This window comes from Microplitis mediator, chromosome 2, assembly GCF_029852145.1.
Source record: "Microplitis mediator isolate UGA2020A chromosome 2, iyMicMedi2.1, whole genome shotgun sequence".
Lineage (NCBI taxonomy): Eukaryota > Metazoa > Arthropoda > Insecta > Hymenoptera > Braconidae > Microplitis > Microplitis mediator.
Window position 1 is genome coordinate 3,385,805 of NC_079970.1, and position 17,678 is coordinate 3,403,482.

General features: G+C 32.3%; 8 protein-coding genes across 11 annotated transcripts; 4 read left to right on the forward strand and 4 right to left on the reverse strand.

The window, feature by feature from the left end:
- The first annotated feature begins 121 nt into the window (after positions 1-121).
- Positions 122-3,522, forward strand: LOC130663080 (DEAD-box helicase Dbp80). Of its 2 annotated transcripts, none has more exons than XM_057462144.1 (8): positions 122-327; positions 746-963; positions 1,380-1,472; positions 1,649-1,866; positions 1,936-2,113; positions 2,200-2,440; positions 2,736-2,898; positions 3,189-3,522. In XM_057462144.1, the coding sequence occupies exons 1-8, from the start codon at positions 265-267 to the stop codon at positions 3,443-3,445; spliced, it is 1,431 nt and encodes a 476-aa protein (XP_057318127.1). In that variant the 5' UTR covers positions 122-264; the 3' UTR covers positions 3,446-3,522. The 2 variants fall into 2 exon arrangements, with proteins under 2 accessions (XP_057318127.1, XP_057318128.1); XM_057462145.1 differs by lacking the exon at positions 122-327 and adding an exon at positions 491-684.
- A 161-nt stretch (positions 3,523-3,683) lies between these two features.
- LOC130663079 (heat shock protein 60A) lies at positions 3,684-6,651 on the reverse strand. The gene is made up of 3 exons (XM_057462143.1): positions 6,443-6,651; positions 4,783-6,091; positions 3,684-4,703 (listed from the first exon to the last, which is right to left on the reverse strand). Exons 2-3 carry the CDS (start codon positions 6,089-6,091, stop codon positions 4,297-4,299), a joined length of 1,716 nt encoding a protein of 571 aa, XP_057318126.1. The 5' UTR covers positions 6,443-6,651; the 3' UTR covers positions 3,684-4,296.
- Positions 6,652-7,270: 619 nt separating this feature from the next.
- On the forward strand, positions 7,271-8,220 carry LOC130663089 (10 kDa heat shock protein, mitochondrial). Its single transcript, XM_057462156.1, has 3 exons — positions 7,271-7,467; positions 7,636-7,794; positions 7,883-8,220. Exons 1-3 carry the CDS (start codon positions 7,465-7,467, stop codon positions 8,024-8,026), a joined length of 306 nt encoding a protein of 101 aa, XP_057318139.1. The 5' UTR covers positions 7,271-7,464; the 3' UTR covers positions 8,027-8,220.
- Positions 8,221-8,236: 16 nt separating this feature from the next.
- LOC130663081 (something about silencing protein 10) lies at positions 8,237-10,022 on the reverse strand. Its single transcript, XM_057462146.1, has 3 exons — positions 9,886-10,022; positions 9,117-9,724; positions 8,237-9,051 (listed from the first exon to the last, which is right to left on the reverse strand). The coding sequence occupies exons 1-3, from the start codon at positions 9,900-9,902 to the stop codon at positions 8,282-8,284; spliced, it is 1,395 nt and encodes a 464-aa protein (XP_057318129.1). The 5' UTR covers positions 9,903-10,022; the 3' UTR covers positions 8,237-8,281.
- An 86-nt stretch (positions 10,023-10,108) lies between these two features.
- Positions 10,109-11,191, forward strand: LOC130663087 (39S ribosomal protein L20, mitochondrial). The gene is made up of 3 exons (XM_057462152.1): positions 10,109-10,249; positions 10,353-10,463; positions 10,740-11,191. Exons 1-3 carry the CDS (start codon positions 10,163-10,165, stop codon positions 10,986-10,988), a joined length of 447 nt encoding a protein of 148 aa, XP_057318135.1. The 5' UTR covers positions 10,109-10,162; the 3' UTR covers positions 10,989-11,191.
- LOC130663084 (triosephosphate isomerase) lies at positions 11,046-12,486 on the reverse strand. The gene is made up of 3 exons (XM_057462148.1): positions 12,345-12,486; positions 11,763-12,016; positions 11,046-11,643 (listed from the first exon to the last, which is right to left on the reverse strand). Exons 1-3 carry the CDS (start codon positions 12,451-12,453, stop codon positions 11,263-11,265), a joined length of 744 nt encoding a protein of 247 aa, XP_057318131.1. The 5' UTR covers positions 12,454-12,486; the 3' UTR covers positions 11,046-11,262.
- Positions 12,487-12,594: 108 nt separating this feature from the next.
- On the forward strand, positions 12,595-14,544 carry LOC130663088 (INO80 complex subunit C). 3 transcript variants are annotated; one of them, XM_057462155.1, is made up of 4 exons: positions 12,595-12,696; positions 13,093-13,273; positions 13,683-13,750; positions 13,812-14,544. In XM_057462155.1, the coding sequence occupies exons 2-4, from the start codon at positions 13,099-13,101 to the stop codon at positions 13,941-13,943; spliced, it is 375 nt and encodes a 124-aa protein (XP_057318138.1). In that variant the 5' UTR covers positions 12,595-12,696; positions 13,093-13,098; the 3' UTR covers positions 13,944-14,544. The 3 variants fall into 3 exon arrangements, with proteins under 3 accessions (XP_057318138.1, XP_057318136.1, XP_057318137.1); XM_057462153.1 differs by lacking the exon at positions 12,595-12,696 and adding an exon at positions 12,743-12,983 and having other exon boundaries at positions 13,090-13,273; XM_057462154.1 differs by lacking the exon at positions 12,595-12,696 and adding an exon at positions 12,744-12,983.
- Positions 14,480-16,044, reverse strand: LOC130663086 (prostaglandin E synthase 3). The gene is made up of 3 exons (XM_057462151.1): positions 15,886-16,044; positions 14,752-15,145; positions 14,480-14,675 (listed from the first exon to the last, which is right to left on the reverse strand). The coding sequence occupies exons 1-3, from the start codon at positions 15,900-15,902 to the stop codon at positions 14,544-14,546; spliced, it is 543 nt and encodes a 180-aa protein (XP_057318134.1). The 5' UTR covers positions 15,903-16,044; the 3' UTR covers positions 14,480-14,543.
- Positions 16,045-17,678: the final 1,634 nt, after the last annotated feature.

Below are 17,678 nucleotides of genomic sequence, written 5' to 3' on the forward strand. Positions count from 1 at the left end.
CATAATATATCATAATAAAAGAAATAAACGCATTTAAATTTAAATCCTCTGATTTTTTTTAAACTTTCGCGCGCGCTTTTTGGACGAACAAGATGGCGCTCTTTTTTTCGGCGCACTGTCAAGTGTGTAAGTAAAAAAATCCTTTTGTGATCGTTGTGATTCCCACCCTCCGTACCCATAAGATAAATTATATTGTTAAATATTTTTTTATTTTATTTATTATAACATAAATTTATATTTTTTTATCAAATATATAAACGCAAAATGGCTTCGGCAAAAGTTGACTGGGGTGCAGTTACTAAAGAACAGGATCAACTTCAATTAAACGTAAGTTTAAATAACAAAAACATGAGCATCGGCAACCCAAGGCCGGCTTAACCTTTTAATATATATATTTTAAATATATTATTATTATTATCACCATACACATATATCATATATTTATTTATTTGAAGTATCATATTTCACTGGAATTCTTTTCTTTTGTTCGGTCGTAAGCCACAGTAATGAACTGACACCAGACAAAACCTGCTGTAGAATTTACACAGGCGCTAAATCTCAACGAATTTATCGTGACGCATACTAACATATTAATATATTTTCTTACTAATTAATTAATTAATTATAAAGTATTGTTTTTTTTTGTTTAAACAAAAATTGAACATGGTGTTCAATGATCTAACGGTAACTTGACAATTAAATTCCTGTAAGTGGATTTATTAATTAATTATTTTTTTTTCTGAAGGTTACGAATTTAAGTTTGAATACCGAAAGCAAACGCGATGATTCAAAAGAAAAGGACAAGGATGATGGTGCTGATGGGCCAATGTCCCCAGCTGAAAAATCGCTTTTGCAAAAAATAATTCACAAAGGTCTTGTTGAATCAACTAAAGATTTGGAAATTCAGCGGAAAGATCCGTCGTCACCATTGTACAGTGTCAAATCCTTTGAAGCTCTTCATTTGTAAGTTTTAATTATAATTATAATTATATTTATTCAAGTAACAGACCCAGTACCCGATCAGGGAATTAGTATTCGATCGATGATACTGAAATTAGCCGACATCTAATAATTTTTGAATTTTTTAAAAAACGATAAATTATGAAAAAGAAAATATTTAAAAAAATGCACTTGTAGTGGTTTAAATTTTCTACGTGTGCATATTTTTAGTTTCTTTTTCCTTCAAATTTAATTGTTCAAAAAAAAATCTTAAAACTTTTAATTGTCTGCTAGCTTCAGGATCGTATTCGATCAAGAACTAGTACCCGATCAGAGATTTAGTATCCGATAAAGGAACTAATACCCGATTGGGTACTCGGTATTTTACTGTTGTAAGTAAAATTAAATATTATAATTAAGTTATATTTATTTTTATTTAGAAAACCAGAGCTTTTGAAAGGTGTCTATGCAATGGGATTCAACGCGCCTTCAAAAATTCAAGAGACCGCTTTACCGACTCTTCTTGCTGATCCGTAAGCTATTAAATATTTTCTCATTAATTAATATTCTAATTTAAAGTTGTGAGGGGGGGGGGGGGTACTGATATTTTGCCGTAAATTTACTTGTTTTTATTTTTTGAACCAAATAATATGATAATTTTTAAGGGACTGGAACTGCGTAGTTTATTTGATGCTTAAAAATTTTTCAGACCACAGAATATGATTGCACAGTCGCAGTCAGGTACTGGAAAAACAGCAGCCTTTGTCTTGGCGATGTTAAGCCGCGTTGATGTCAACAAAAACTATCCTCAAGTTCTTTGTCTCTCCCCTACATACGAATTAGCGATTCAAACTGGTGAGGTTGCCGCGAAAATGTCACAGTTCTGTCCAGAGATTAAAATAAAATATGCTGTCCGTGGTGAAGAAGGTAACAATTATTTCTTACATATTAATAGATGATTACAATTGATTTTAAATACTTAAAATTATTTTTCAGTACCACGTAATACTAAAATATCAGACCACATCATCATTGGTACTCCAGGAAAAGTTTTGGATTGGTCTCTAAAGTTCCGGTTCTTCGACTTGAGTAAAATTTCTGTTTTTGTTCTTGACGAAGCCGATGTCATGATTGCTACTCAAGGACATCAAGACCAATGTATCCGTATTCACAAGTCAGTGTTTTTATTACTTAACAACTGTCATATCTAATTAAACTTTTGATTTATTTATTAACAACAATAATAATTATAATTTATAGAATGCTTCCAAAGTCATCCTGCCAGATGATGTTTTTCTCAGCAACTTACGAACCCGAGGTTATGGAATTCGCTGAAATAATAGTCAGTAATCCTCTGATAATTCGATTAATGAGAGAAGAAGAGAGTTTGGATAACATCAAGCAGTACTATGTTAAATGTAGAAGCGTTGACGAGAAATATGTTGCTATAACAAATATCTATTCTGTCATCAGTATTGGACAGGCGATAATATTTTGTCATGTATGTTTTACTTAAATTTCAGTTTTACTTATCAGATATTTTCGGCTGAGTTTTTTTCGGAAACAAAATCTCTAAGTACAAATCACAGACTGTACATTGATGGACTACTGTCTAATCTAGCGAAGTGCGCTTTAATTTCTTGATAATATTCGATTGTTTAAGAGAAAAACTCGACCGAAGTTTTCATTTACTACGCAAGTGCAACAACGATAGTTTCGTTAATGGACTTGAGTGTAATAGAGAAAAAAATGCAAACCTCTTGAGTATTTTTATCAACTTCTTTTTAAAAATTCAGACTAGAAAAACCGCTGGTTGGCTGGCAGAAAAAATGACCAAAGACGGGCACAGAGTTGGTATACTGTCTGGTGATTTGACCGTTGAACAGAGAATCGCGGTCTTGGATCGATTCAGAGCCGGATTAGAAAAAGTTTTGATTACAACTAATGTCTTGGCCAGAGGTAATTATAAATTTACATTTTTAATAGTATATTACACACCTAGGGAAGTAAAGTAAGAAATGTCTCAGATCACATGTAATTGTTGGCCGAGGCGAAGCCGAGGTCAACAAACATGTGATCTGAGGCTTTCTTATTTACTTCCCGAGGAGTGTATACTATTTTTCTCCTCGACGGAGGCGGAAAGTGGCAACTTCGTTTTGCACAGCGGGACGAAAGTTGACGCTTTCCGCCCGGAGGTGAGAAAATATATTTATATATCCATTTATTTATATATTATTTTATTACTTCAGGTATTGACGTTGCTCAAGTGACGATTGTCGTAAACTTCGATCTTCCTATGGACCAAAATCGTAAAGCCGATTGTGAAACTTACCTGCACCGAATCGGGCGAACTGGAAGATTTGGCAAATCGGGAATCGCCATTAATTTGGTCGATTCTCCCGAGTCTGAAAGTATTTGCCAGGAAATTGAAAAGCATTTCAATAAAAAGATTCATTATCTAGACGCTGAGGATCCTGATGAGATTGAAAAAATTGGAACCTCTTAAAAATAATATTTCATTTAGCTTAAGCTTTTGTAATACACGCGTTAAACATTTATAATAAAAAATATAATTATAATTAATCACTAAAAATTTATTATTATTTAATTTTTAAAAATTCAGTCCTACAAGTCTTAAAAAATTTAAGTAATTAATGAATATTTTATGAAATACCTGAAGATAAAATAGACAATACCTTTTTTTAATGAAAATTTTATTTAAACTACAAATAAAAAATAACTAATTACTCGTCATTGAACACACTTATAATTTTTTAATTTTTTTACATGTATTCATAAAGAAAATGGTACATAAATGATTAGTGGAAATGTTAAAAATGAAATAAATGTCAGCTAATTAATCTTGAACATAAATTTAAAAAGTATAAAATAGTCAGCTTATTACACTAGTGTTACATTACATTAATTACTAGATTAATTGTTTCGTTATCTTCTTCCGTAAATGCATTTTTACATTTAATTCAAAAACATTAAACTTAAAGTTTATGTGGTGACATCAGAACAATTCTTGTAATTATTATTATTGTACAGTTAATTATTATATTTTACATGATCAATCTTGGATATTTTTACAGAGATGTGATCCCAGTAGCTCCGACACTTGCATTTGTGAATAACATCTCAATATTTTAATTAGCCAATTATTAAAATATAAATTAAATACTAAATGTATAACCAAAAGTCGAAAAGCTGCAGGAATGTATACAACTATTATGAGTACGCGTAAAAAAAAAATGAAAAGACGAATATGATTGAGCAGAAGCCTCAGTTACTCACAAATGCATTTGCTACTTGATATATATCTGATTTAAAAGTGTAAGGAAGCTACACTGGTCCTTACATACCCATACCTCCCATGGCGCCCATGCCTCCCATTCCGCCCATGCCACCCATCGCACCCATTGGCGCATCTTCTTTGGGAATATCGCAGACGACACTTTCAGCGGTTGCGAGTAACGAAGCAACGCCAGCAGCATCAGTCAAAGCCGTTCGGACAACTTTTGTTGGGTCAATTATTCCGGCTTCGATCATGTCTACGTACTTGTCGTTCATGGCGTCGTAACCGAGTGGTCCTTCGGATACTTTGGCCACCACGGCGCCGGCATCAACTCCTGCGTTTGATGCGATTTGGAAACACGGCTGGCGAAGTGCTTTCTCTACGATCTTGATACCTAATGCTTGGTCATTGTTCTCTGCTTTGAGGTTTCTCAATGCTGGGGCACATCTGAGGAGAGCGGTTCCACCTAAATAACAAAATTTATGAGATTAAGATAAATATTTTTTGATGGGTAAATAAATTTGATGAGAGTTGTCTATAATTACCTCCGGGAACGATTCCTTCCTCGACGGCGGCACGTGTTGCATTCAGAGCATCATTGACTCGGTCTTTTTTCTCGTTAACTTCAACTTCACTGCTGCCTCCGATTCTCAGGACGGCGACTCCAGCAGCAAGTCTGGCCAATCGTTCTTGTAGTTTTTCTTTCTCGTACTCAGAAGTTGAGTTCTCAATGTGGTCTCGGAGAAACTCGGCCCGTCGTTCAACGTCTGCCTGAGCTCCTTTGCCTTTGAGCAAAAGTGTGTCTTCCTTGGTGATTATGATCTCTCCAACCTGTCCCAAGTCACTGGCTTGAACGTCTTCTATTTTTACAAGATTAGCTTCGTCTCCAAAGACAATACCACCAGTGGCGATAGCCATGTCTTGAAGAGTTGCTTTACGGTTGTCACCGAAGCCTGGAGCTTTGACAGCCGCCACCTGAAGACCGATCTTGAGTCTGTTGATAACAAGTGTAGTCAATGCTTCACCATCGATATCCTCAGCGATGATCACCAAAGGTTTGCGCATAGAGTTGGCCAACTCCAATGCCGGGACGATACTTTGGATCGACGAGATCTTCTTCTCGCTAAACAACACCAAGGCATCTTGGAACTCGACTTTAGATCCCTTGGTAGAGTTAATAAAGTAAGGAGAGATGTATCCTCTGTCAAATTTCATTCCTTCAATTATTTCCAACTCATCTTCTAATGTCTTGCCGTCTTTTACTGTTATCACTCCCTCCCTTCCAACTTTCTTCATCGCATCTGAGATCAGCTTACCAATGACAGTATCACCATTAGCTGAAATAGTCGCGACCTGTGCAATTTCCTCTGGTGTCGTAACTTGTTTGCTCATTTTCTTCAGCTCCTCTTTTACAGTATCGACCGCCATCATGACTCCCCGTCTAATCTCAACAGGATTTGAACCAGCGTTTATTCTTTCAAACCCGTCCTTAGCGATAGCACGAGCCAACACTGTCGCAGTCGTTGTACCGTCACCAGCTTCCTCATTGGTGTTATTAGCTACGTCTTGAACCAACTTAGCACCAACGTTCTGGAATTTGTCTTTCAGTTCAATGCTCTTCGCAACAGTCACTCCGTCCTTGGTGATCTTCGGGCTGCCCCAGCTCTGCTCGATTATCACATTCCGACCTTTTGGTCCCATCGTCACTGCGACAGCATCAGCCAGAATGTCAACTCCCTTCAGCATCGTAGCTCGTACATCAACTCCAAAGCGTACATCTTTTGCGTACAAACGAGCTTGGAGCTGCATTTGTCGGGACGCAACTCCACGTACTAGTGTCGGTAGTCTGTACATCTGTGGAAAAATAAAAAAGAAACATGATTTAATTTAAAATAAAAATCTTAATGCTTTAGGCCATTGGTAGATATTGTGGTTATGTAAACCCGCGTGCTCTTTAAAAAACTGATGAATTTAAAATCAAAAAAATTAACAAATAATTTTAATTTTTTAAAAGCAATCAATTTGCTGACTGATTTCCATCATATAAATTTTGGTATTTCATTCATCAATGGAAATTTATTATTTTTAAAATTCCAGCATGCCGGCATCGTACATTTTTTAACCTTACACACTTTTTATTTTATTTAAATAATAATAATAATAATATTAATAATACTAATAATTAATGATTTAAAAAAGCCTTACCTTCAATATAAGTGAATAAAAAATCCTAGACTCAAAAGCTTTGATCAAAAAATATAATTGTCCGTAAAAAGTCGCTGAACGCTATGCCGAGATCAAGAGAAATGAATGGAGACGAGAAGAGGCACGGGGTGTAGTATCACATGGGCATCCCCACCTCGGTGCTCTAGTCTAGGATCTTCTTCACCCGGAAACTCAATAAATTTTTAACATTAATTTATTAAACCCAATTTTTTGCAGATCACTTGGGTCATTTATGGGAAAAAAATTATTTGCAGTTTTTTAAATCAGGGCTGGATTTTAAAATGAATTTTTAAATTATTCAGCGAATAATTATTACTTCTAGAAGTTTCTAGAAAGCATGTCTGGATGATGCAATCATGGCCCAGCAACCAATCAGCGTCTGAGAAATTTCGAATGAATTTAATATTTAATATAATAATACATATGTGTATATACACATACATACATTCATATTTTTATTGCTTATCTAAACTAAGTCCTTTTAATTTGACCCTAAAAATAATCATCTTTTACTGATAAATTTTTTTGTTGATAAAACTGATAACGTCCATCATTTTTTTTTATTTATAATTTATTTAAATTTAAATGCTCTTGTAAAGTATCAGTAAATGAGGTTGTAAAAGTTATTATTAAAATTATCAGTTTATTTTTATGTAAAAAAAATTTTTTTACAGTGGAATTTTTTTTTGCATAAATAAAACATGCGGTGATAAGTTTTTTTTATTGATAAAATAAAAATAAATTGAAGTAGATGTCGTTTTTAAAATGCGCGGTAGTTTCTGCGCATGGTGGTTACGTAAGGACGTGGATTGATCATTGGACATTTTGAAATACGCGGTAACGGGGCGGCGAAATTTCGAGAAAATCGAAGAGACTAAAACGCGACAAGCAGCGCCAACAGTGAGGTTACATCCAGATCAGTTTTTCACCAGCAACGTGCACGCGTGATAGCCGGTCATTTTTTATTCACTAATTTTTATTCAGTTAATTAATTAATCAAAATGGTAAGATGATATTTTTGTAATTAATCTACTTGGTAATTGTCTGGATCCGATAACCCGCGTAGTTTTAAATTTAAATTTTTATATAAATTTGAAAATTATTGCATCAGTAGTTGGATAAAATGGTTGGTAATAAATTGAAAATTAAAGTAAAATTAATTAATTTCTTAGGCAGTAGCAATCAAGAGGCTGATTCCCATGTTGGACAGAGTTCTTGTTCAAAGAGCTGACGCTATAACCAAAACGAAAGGAGGAGTTTTGTTACCAGAAAACCAGAAGAAGGTTCTCCAAGCAACTGTCGTAGCTGTTGGACCTGGCTCCAGAAACGAGGTACTTATTTTTTAAATAACAAGTGATTGAGAAATTAATACTCAAGACCAGTAATTAATTAATTTTTTTTTCTAACTCATTTTAACAGCAAGGACAGCATGTCCCAATGAACGTCAAAGTTGGAGATCATGTTCTACTCCCAGAGTACGGAGGCACCAAAGTTGTTGTTGAGGAGGATAAGGAATTACATCTTTTCCGTGAATCAGATATTCTTGCTAAAATTGAGTCTTAATAAAGTTCAGACTTAGCTTTAGCACATAAACAGATTTAATAATTAACCATTCAGTTTTTATTCTCATTGCCACTACTGTGTAAATTATAATTGATCCAATTAATATTTTGTTTATAATTAAGTGTCTTAGAATGTATAGGATGTTTTTTTTCGTACATATTTTCAAATAAAATAACAGTTATTCCATACAAAAATTTTTTATTGTGTCAATTAATCATTCAGCCTAAAATTACCAGAGTATCAAAAGTATTTTTATTACTTCAACTTTATACTCTTCTTAACGCTAGCCTTGATACCCGATATTTCTCCAGCATACCGAGTCAGTTCTTTCCTAACTTCTCTGACCGCACCCTTTCTGCGAATTTGAGCTTTGCGGTACTTGTTCCTGTGCTTGACACGTGGGTTTCTCTGTTCCTTTTTACGATGAGGTGTCAACCCCTTGTTCTTGGCTATTTGATAAGTGATAGCACGTTTCTCTCCTTCTGATACCTCTTGCTTAGCTTCTTGCTCCACTTCTTCGTCATTCTCCATAGGCAGGTCATTGTCCTCACTCATACCGTCCATTATTGCGTTGTCATCTTCACTTTCTTCGTCTGATTCAGGAGTCTCTGTCTTCTTCTTCTTCTTCTTCACCTCTGTCTTGACAGCCAAGTCTCTGTCTTTCCTCTTTTTACTCTTCGGCTTCACTTCGTCATCAGAGGGTTTAGTACCTCCGATAATATTCTTCAGCGATTCTCCATCATCAGCTGACTTGAGAACCTCGGAAACTTGGTCCAATAAATCACCTTGACTTGCCTCCAGTTGACTGAGGAGCTGACGATACTGAGCTAGTTTTTTAATGACAGGATGAGACGTGACTGGAATTTTCTTGGCCTTCAACATCAAGTAGAAGGAAATGTTGATACAATAATTCAGTATCAATTGATATTTTATCTCAACAAATTTGATTGCTGGATGACTCAATTCTTCTTGCTCTGCTAAATTGATAAATGGTAAAAGAATCTCATTGGCTTCTTTCAAACGTTCTGTAAAAAAAAGTTCAATTAATTTACTGCGTACATTTAAAATAAAACATAAATTAAAATTATACCTTCAGCATCAGTAACCAGTGCCTGGAACTCAGGACTTTCTTTCTGGAAAAGCGCGACCTTTTCTCTTTTGCTCAATTTACTCAAATCTGTTTTGACAACTCGTTCCTCAGGAGCCTGTTCACTTTCAGCCTGAGCTGGCAGTAAATCTAAACCAAAATCAGCGTCGTCCAACTGCTCAGCCAATCTCTGCTGAATATTACGGGCTTCTTTTTCTTCTTCCTCAGCCTCTTGCATTTTCCTGTGACTCAATGTTGAATAGTCAGGATCAACAAAGTCCGTCGAGTAGTAATCCTTCTTTTTTTTACCCCATGCTCTTTCATTCGGCAGATCATCATCTTCCTGAGGACGTTCGATATCAGATTCCATTGAATCGTCATCTGCGGCAGCATCTTCTGCTTCGAAACCTTCTGCATTTTCGTCTTCATCATCATCATCACCTTTATCATCTTGTAAACCATAAACTTCATCATCACTATCAAAGTTTTCTTGGACCCGCTTTTTTCTTACTTTTTCCAGAAGACGTTTTTCCGAGTCTGATAACTCATCATCACTGCCTGTGATGTCATCGTCATCAAAGTTTTCTATGTCGTCATAATCTCTTTTAAATCTAAAAAAAAATTAATCAATTAATTATTTAATTTCACTGCAATTATTTATAACCTCTAAAATATATAAACAAAATTTATATGATAAATAATAAAAATATATATACATATATTTATAATAATAAAATTAAAAAATAAATTATTGTTTTTGAAGTTTACTTACTTTTTTTTAACAACCATTTTTTATATATTTAGTATATATATTAATTACAAAAACAACCCACGTGCTCGTACAAAAATTTTATTTTTTTTAAAATTATTTACACTCACACCCGAACTCTGTCAATAATATCACTGACTACTTATCAACCAACATGTCGTTTCGGTCTTCCAACCTCTAAAACACTCGAGAGTACCAAAGACCGGATTGCCTCTTTAAATAAAATCAATATAATTTGAAATTAAAGTTGACATTTTAAATAATAAACTTAATATTAAAAATGGTTTTTAAATCATTAACTCTTTTCGCGCGTTCCCGCGGTCCAGATGAATTTTGGCGTAAAAGAAAAATCTTTAAAATGTCGGCTGTAAGTTTTTAAAAATTACAATTTTATAAAATAAATTTAGTTGATAATTAATATAATTAATAAAAATTAAAATTAATAATAATAATTGTTATTATTTTTACAGCACTTTCATAATCGGAGGCGAAATTGTTATTCAATAGCAATCAAAGGTGTAAACAGAGCACTCATGTTTTGTTTCAGAGGCAGAAGATTAAAACGTCAACAACTTCGTGAAGTAAGTATTCAAAGATATGAAGCTGACAATTATTTTTATGATTTGTAAAATTTGGTTTTACTCAAAAGTATTTCAATTTAAAAGTATAAAAATTTTAGCGCCAAATTCTTATGGCGCTCGCTCGTTATTTTTAAATTTGAAAAAATCTTTTAGTTTATGTTCATACTTTTTTGAATTTCACTTAGATATTAAAAAATTAAATCGTCACCGAATAATTACTGAGCCATAATTTTGTAAATTTAATTATCTAATTGATGTTAATTAAAATTATTTTAGTTATGGGACACAAGACTGGAAGCAGCTTGCAGCCAACATGGAATATCAACTAAAATTTTACAAGAAGGATTAACTAGAAATGAAATTCTGCTTAATCGTAAAGCCCTCGTAGATTTAGCGATCTGGGAACCGAGGACATTTAAATCCTTGGCAAAAGTAGCATGGGCGAGATGTAAAATCGACGGACTGAATACAGTAAAAGAATTGCCTCTTCCCGGTGGTATCATCACTCGCGGAATGCTGAAGTAACCCAACTCATCATTTATTATAAATTATATATAAAGTGTATTAGAATTAAAAATAATATGTTGTGCATTTGAAGCTTTATTTGGCCTGAATAGTTACACCGTTAATTAAATATATCATCATCAACAATAAACTCTAGTTGTTTTATTATTTAAAAATACAATTCTCTAACTCCATTATGGAGAAGTTTAAATTTATTGTTCATACAGTTGAATTTTATGCTTATTTTTGAATTAAACAGTTAATTTTTTAATTAATAAATAGTAATTTTTATAAATTATTGTTTGGCGTTGACGATTTGTACAAAGTCTGGCTTGAGTGACGCGCCTCCAACAAGGAAACCATCAATGTCTTTCTCTTTAGCCAGATCTTTGGCATTGCCAGCGGTTACAGATCCGCCGTAAATAATTCTCAGTGATGCCGACACTGCTGGACTGACGTTTTTGCTAAACCATTCGCGAAGTTTGTCATGAACTTCTTGGGCCTGCTGTGGCGATGCAGTTTTCCCGGTTCCAATGGCCCAGACTGGTTCATAAGCCAGCACCACATTGTCCCATGATTTAATTTTATCAGCAATGGCTTTAGTTTGTCGAAAAACAACTTCTTCAGTTTTGTTCGCTTCGCGTTCTTCCAATTTTTCTCCGATACAAGCGATGACCTTTTAATCATAAAAAAATATTATTCATTGATAAAAAGTTTATTATTATTATTATTATTTAAATGTTTGTAGATAATTAAATTTGTAAACAGTCTAATAATAATTATTATCATCGTTACCTTGACACCAGCTTCGAGAGCGTGCGCAACTTTTTCAGCAATCAATTCATCATTTTCACCGAATACATTTCGTCGCTCAGAGTGACCCAAAATAACCCATGGGATTTCGTTGTCCACAAGCATAGCAGGACTTATTTCACCAGTAAATGCGCCCTTGGGTACTTTGTAAGTATTTTGAGCGCTTATAGCAACGTTGCTGGGTAAGATGCTCTTGGTGTACGTCAAATAAATCGATGGAACTCCGACGACGACCTCTAAAAAAATTTTTAATTTTAGTTAAATAATTTCCTGATAAATAATTACGATTGCTAATAATTTAAAATTGTCTGTATTTAAATTTAAATATTCAAATATTTTTTTTGGGCGTTTGACATTAAAAATAATTTCAAGACGTCCATAATTAGGGCCATCTAGATGATGATGTAATAATTTACTGTGATGAAAGTCAATTAATAAATAGGAAAATATATTTTTGAAAAATAATTATTTTTGGATTAAAAAGTAATCATGTTAATTGTAAAATTTAAATAATGTGTAGAATAGTGTAATATAAAAATAGTGGACTTGACAATTGTCACGTACCAACATTTGGATCCAATGGACCGGCTTTAAGAAAATCAACGATTTCATTTATTTCTTTTTTGTTGCCGTTCATTTTCCAGTTGCCACCGACAAAAAATTTACGCGCCATTGTTTATTATTTTTTAATTCAACTCTTGGTGATAAATGACACTAATGAACACCAGCAATAGGTTTGTGATGTAGAAGTAGAACTACTGAGCACGACTGAAACTGAATACTGCGATGACCTTCACGACTATTGTAAGGTGATTTTGATTTCAATCCTCAGTCCCCAATCCCCGGAGCCCGTCCTTGGAGCATAGCAACCACTCAAGTCATCATCGCAACTTACGGCCGTCAATAAAATTAATCTGTAATTTTTTATCATTAACTAAATACTTAAATTATTATTATAATAATTATAAAATATTTGAAAATTATGTAAATATGTAACTTACAAAAATCAATAAATTTTTTGTTATTTACTTTATAATTTGTTTAACAAATGAATGTTTGCTTGAATGAATTCTGCGCATGCTTGCGCGAAAGTTGCTGCTGTCAAAAATTATTCAAAAATCTTAACAATTCCAACAAATAAAAATACAAAATTTTTTTTTTATTATTCATATATTTATTTAAATAATTTTGTGTAGACAAAAGGTTTGTAAAAATTTTAAATTTTGAATGTGTGACATTTTGATTGTTGAAATTTGTGTAGCTAAGAGGTTATATTTATGTTGATAAATAAACGTTTTTTTTGTTTTAGCAGTAAATAATGGTAAGTGAAGAAGTAACAGAAGTTAAAAAACCAATGCCAGTTTTTAAAAATCCAGAGTTCCAACAAAAGTTTCGTCCTATGAGCGTGTCAGGTAAAAAAAGAACTTGGCGGTCATTGAAACAAGTTTTAACTCAAGAAAAAAGTTTACCATGGCCTGCTGGATTCGTTCATTGTACGTTTATTATTATATTTATTATATAATTAGATTAAATTACTGTCCTCTCAAAACCCATTCCCCCAAAAAATTATCTTTTATTCAACAAGATAATTTATAATTTGTTTTGATATTTTATAAATCAAAAAATATATAGATTAGATACATAAGTGTGAGTATAGCAGCCATCAAATTTAAAGTATTAATAAATAGAGTAATTAATTAATTAAATTAAATTTTTAAAAAATGCGCATTCAAAAAATTTTAAAATTAATAAGTGCATTTTTAAAATTATTTACTCTATTTATTTATGGTTTCAAATTTGATGTCTGCTACATTCACCCTCATCTTGGGGGAAGGGGGGGTATTCAAACCCACTAGAATAATTACTTTAAAAGTAATTATATTTATTTTTACTGTTAATTAGATAGTTCAATAAACGCGCCACCAAGTTTTCGACCCGCCAAGAAATATTCCGACATATCAGGGCTGCAGGTAAAAAAAAATTTTAATAATTAATGGAAAGAATAAAAATGAAAATTGATTAATTTTGCAGGCACGGTACACAGATCCACAGACAAAACTTTATTACGCAGTTGCTGAAGAATTTGCAACAGTAAGAAGTTTACCGATGGATATTACTGCTGGTTATTTAGCACTACGAGGAGCTTCTAGTATTGTGGGTTGATTTAAATAAAAGTCTTATTCACTGAAATTAATATTTATATTTAAATAAAAATTAAGAAATAATAATTATTGAACACAGTTTTTTATTTTTCACATTTTTTATACCTTTATTTTACACGTTCGATTGATCATTATTAAAAAAGCTTGTTTATTATTAATATTATAATTATTATTACAACTTATTTTTATTAAATAAAAATTAACGAAGAGGAAATAAATTCAAAGAACTCTATTTTTTACTTTACCCACTAGCCATTCAATAGTCCTGCTGATTAACTTACTATTATTATTATTATTATTATCATTGCTTAGTTATCATAATTTTGTTTTTCATTTACTCATTTATCATTTTTAACTGAAAGTGGCCGCGGGACAGGGAAATTCGCTAATACGTCACCGGTACCCTCGTCAGTTGCAAAAGATTATTTTTGCAATTTTAAAACTGTTAATGTCACGAGGGCTTACGTATATAATAAGTTTTTTTTTTTTTTTTGTTATAAAAGTCGCGATCGCTGAGGAAAAGTTAAAGTCCTCATGTTTTTTTTTGTTATTTTTATTTTTTATTTAAAAACGTTTTTACTTTTTGGTCTTTTAAATATTTTCACTCAAGATCAGGAAGTTCCTCCGCATCACTATCATCAGCTACCTCTTCGTCATCAACCGTGTCCGGTAAGTCATCCAAATTTGGTTTCATGTCTCCATTGCCGGACAGGTATCCCATGTTACGCATTACCTGCAATAAAAAAAATAATAAATTAAAAGTAAAAAAAATTTAAAAACTTAAGAAATAAAAGAACTAAAATAATTACACTTTCTAAGTCTCCTCCTCCTCCACCTCGGACACCATCATCGCTGGCACTGCCGTCAGAGTCATCCTCGTCTCTCCACTTGTTGAAGTCAATTTTCAACCAATGGAATTTGCTATTTTCCTTGGTGAGTCGTGGCCAGTAGGGGCCCTCTTCTTTTTTCATTAATATAATTTCAATATTTCTTCCTCTAGCATTTTTAGTTGTCTTCTCCGGGTCGATTTCTTTGTATAAATTAATAGTAACCTCATGTTCTTTTTGATCAGTTCCACCGACACCTTTGAAGTAAATTTTTTCCGCATCAATATTTAATGTCGGGTCTTTGCAGTCTTCCAAACCAAATGTGATTAAGAGTTGGTTTTTTTTTTGTGCCCACTGAACCGGTGGCGGTGTAAGCCTGGGTAACAAAAAAAAAATTATTTAAAAATTTTATTTTTATCACTATGACTTAATAATAATAATCATCTTAACTGAGCTCATATGTCTGTCGTTATATATAATCTCAAACTAAAACTAATTAAGAAATCAATAAAAAAAAAAAGCACGCGGTCTTTGTACAGGTTAGAAGGCAAAACAATCGAAGTCAGAAAAAAAAAATGCTAGTCATTACTATTCACAATGACGATATAAATTGATATGTATCATGACAAAAGGAAATGTTAAATGCGATAAGAAATAGATTAATATATTTAGCATGAGAGAATGTAACTCTGATAATTATTTGTATCGATATATTATAAGTTTAATATGAAACCGTACAAGATATGACGCAGCTCATGTTACAATTTGTCTCGGTAATCGACATTATTTAAGCGACAATTATTTACATAGCAACCATACAAAATTCTATAATTAAATAAATAATAATAGAACAATTAAAATAAAGTTAAATTATTTTTAACTAGAGCAGTTAATTAGCTGTAAAAATAGCAATTAAATGCCGGTTATTCTAGAAGTTTCATCGTGAATCAATACGAAAATTTAGCAACATGGCGGTTTTTCGAAGCCACGGGGCGGCACACAAATTAAATTACAATAAATAAAAATAATATTATAAATATTAATACTTTTATAATTGATATTATTTATGAAAACTATTATCTAAATATTTATTAATAAATATTTTAATTCTCTTACTTTTTGTCTCCACTCATTTTCTTTTTTTTTTTTTTTAACAAACGCTTACTTATCCCTGAAGAAAGAAACAAACACAGTGTACTGAATGTGAATCGCGCCGTGCGGTTCGATATATACAGATTCGATATATCTCGTTTTGTTTATACATATATCGCTTTTAGATTGTGCGCATGAGCAATCCGCCAATCAGAATTACCGCGCAGGAAATGACACTTCCGTTGAAAAATTCGAAATAATATTTAATATTTGCGCGGTAAAATTCAAATGTCAAAAATGACCGACAAATTATAAATTTTTTAAAATACAAAATAACAATAAATAAATAAATAATTAATACAATTAATGTTTAAAATATGAAATTACATATTTATATTTTATAATTTGTAAGTAAAATATAAAGTAAAAGTATGTTGGACATTTAAAATTTGTCCTTGAAAATATGATATTGGATCAGGATAGATATACAATAAAGTTCACTGAAAAAAAGGAGAGGAAGTAAAAAAGGAAAAGGAAGAAATATCAGTTATTGTAAATTGTAGGTCATTCGACATTAACTCTTGACAATATTTCATTTCAATGTATTGTATACTATATTATATATATTTATATATCTTGTGTAGTGATGTGATGACTACACTAGGCTGTAGTAATTTAACTCTCTCGTTTCTGATCGTGTAGACCGTGATCGTCGTGTGTAATATGTTTTGATGATGGTGGGGTTTACCCTTCTGCTTAAACTTGATGGTGGAAGCTACGAACTAACTGGACATACATACAGTACACCAGTCTCTTTCTCCAGCAGTTTCAATTCAGGTGATATACAATAAAGTACCTGCCTACCTGCCGGTTTACGCGCTATCCAATAACTCGTAACGTTTTATTTTATTCGGGAATTTTATTTAATAAGAGAAAGTTCATCGAGTTCAATTGTCATTGAAGCTAATCATCATCATTATCATTATCATTATCATTGTTATCATACTCAAGAGACAAGAAGTCTTCAGTCAGTAAGAGAAGTGTTCAAATTATGCACGTGTGTTAAATGTTTTGAGTGTTGTGTGGCCGGAAGGAGGGAAATCGTCACTGAATATTGAATGTGTACAAGCAAAAAATAATTGAATAAATAAACTAGACTTGAAGTTAAATAAATAATCTGGATCTGGGGTTGGTTAGCGATGATGGGATACCGCGTGTTTTAATTATTAAACCTACGTGTTAATGAAGTTATCATTAACGACATGTCGACCAGCTCGCTATTCTACAAGGACAAATATGCTGTAAGTTTTTTTTTTTAAATAACAATTAAATTTTTTAATGCTATTGTTATATTGAGACATGTATACAGGCTATGTACACATACTCTTATCGAGTTATCAGTCCTGATTAGAGAGTTTCACTGAGTCTTTATCTGAAATATTTTCACTTGGATTTCTAGTTTCTATTATTTGAACTTTGAATTACGATTTTTAAAATTAATTATTTGAATATTTAGATTAATTTTGTCAAAAAATGAAAATAATATGACAGATTTAAATATTTATAAGTTTATGTTTGTTATAAAAATAATTTATTATTGTTTTTAAAACGTATGTGGGTGTGACAGTGATTACAGGTGCGTGAGTCACATCATACTAACGTTTTATTATTTTTCTGTATGTATATGACAAATGAACATGATAAATTTAAGAGATTTAAAATTTACCATATTTAACTATTGCGAAGTAACTTAACATACATAAGATAAAATTTAAATATCCGCATAAATTTATCTGATTAAATGATCAACGAACCGA

What these genes read in the sequence shown, in the direction of transcription:
- LOC130663080 (XM_057462144.1), top strand. Translation starts at nt 265, where the DNA reads ATGGCTTCGGCAAAAGTTGACTGGGGTGCAGTTACTAAAGAACAGGAT. An exon ending in TCCTTTGAAGCTCTTCATTT is followed by an intron (nt 964 to 1,379) that starts GTAAGTTTTAAT and finishes ATTTTTATTTAG; the next exon opens with AAAACCAGAGCTTTTGAAAG. An exon ending in AGGCGATAATATTTTGTCAT is followed by an intron (nt 2,441 to 2,735) that starts GTATGTTTTACT and finishes TTAAAAATTCAG; the next exon opens with ACTAGAAAAACCGCTGGTTG.
- LOC130663079 (XM_057462143.1), bottom strand. Translation starts at nt 6,091, where the DNA reads ATGTACAGACTACCGACACTAGTACGTGGAGTTGCGTCCCGACAAATG. An exon ending in GGAAGGAATCGTTCCCGGAG is followed by an intron (nt 4,704 to 4,782) that starts GTAATTATAGAC and finishes TTTGTTATTTAG; the next exon opens with GTGGAACCGCTCTCCTCAGA.
- LOC130663089 (XM_057462156.1), top strand. An exon ending in GACCTGGCTCCAGAAACGAG is followed by an intron (nt 7,795 to 7,882) that starts GTACTTATTTTT and finishes TCATTTTAACAG; the next exon opens with CAAGGACAGCATGTCCCAAT.
- LOC130663081 (XM_057462146.1), bottom strand. An exon ending in ACTGGTTACTGATGCTGAAG is followed by an intron (nt 9,052 to 9,116) that starts GTATAATTTTAA and finishes TTTTTTTTACAG; the next exon opens with AACGTTTGAAAGAAGCCAAT.
- LOC130663087 (XM_057462152.1), top strand. Translation starts at nt 10,163, where the DNA reads ATGGTTTTTAAATCATTAACTCTTTTCGCGCGTTCCCGCGGTCCAGAT. An exon ending in AAATCTTTAAAATGTCGGCT is followed by an intron (nt 10,250 to 10,352) that starts GTAAGTTTTTAA and finishes TTATTTTTACAG; the next exon opens with CACTTTCATAATCGGAGGCG. An exon ending in AACGTCAACAACTTCGTGAA is followed by an intron (nt 10,464 to 10,739) that starts GTAAGTATTCAA and finishes AAATTATTTTAG; the next exon opens with TTATGGGACACAAGACTGGA.
- LOC130663084 (XM_057462148.1), bottom strand. Translation starts at nt 12,453, where the DNA reads ATGGCGCGTAAATTTTTTGTCGGTGGCAACTGGAAAATGAACGGCAAC. An exon ending in TCCATTGGATCCAAATGTTG is followed by an intron (nt 12,017 to 12,344) that starts GTACGTGACAAT and finishes AAATTTTTTTAG; the next exon opens with AGGTCGTCGTCGGAGTTCCA. An exon ending in CTCTCGAAGCTGGTGTCAAG is followed by an intron (nt 11,644 to 11,762) that starts GTAACGATGATA and finishes TATGATTAAAAG; the next exon opens with GTCATCGCTTGTATCGGAGA.
- LOC130663088 (XM_057462155.1), top strand. Translation starts at nt 13,099, where the DNA reads ATGGTAAGTGAAGAAGTAACAGAAGTTAAAAAACCAATGCCAGTTTTT. An exon ending in GCCTGCTGGATTCGTTCATT is followed by an intron (nt 13,274 to 13,682) that starts GTACGTTTATTA and finishes ACTGTTAATTAG; the next exon opens with ATAGTTCAATAAACGCGCCA. An exon ending in CCGACATATCAGGGCTGCAG is followed by an intron (nt 13,751 to 13,811) that starts GTAAAAAAAAAT and finishes TTAATTTTGCAG; the next exon opens with GCACGGTACACAGATCCACA.
- LOC130663086 (XM_057462151.1), bottom strand. An exon ending in GAGGAGGAGACTTAGAAAGT is followed by an intron (nt 14,676 to 14,751) that starts GTAATTATTTTA and finishes TTTTTATTGCAG; the next exon opens with GTAATGCGTAACATGGGATA.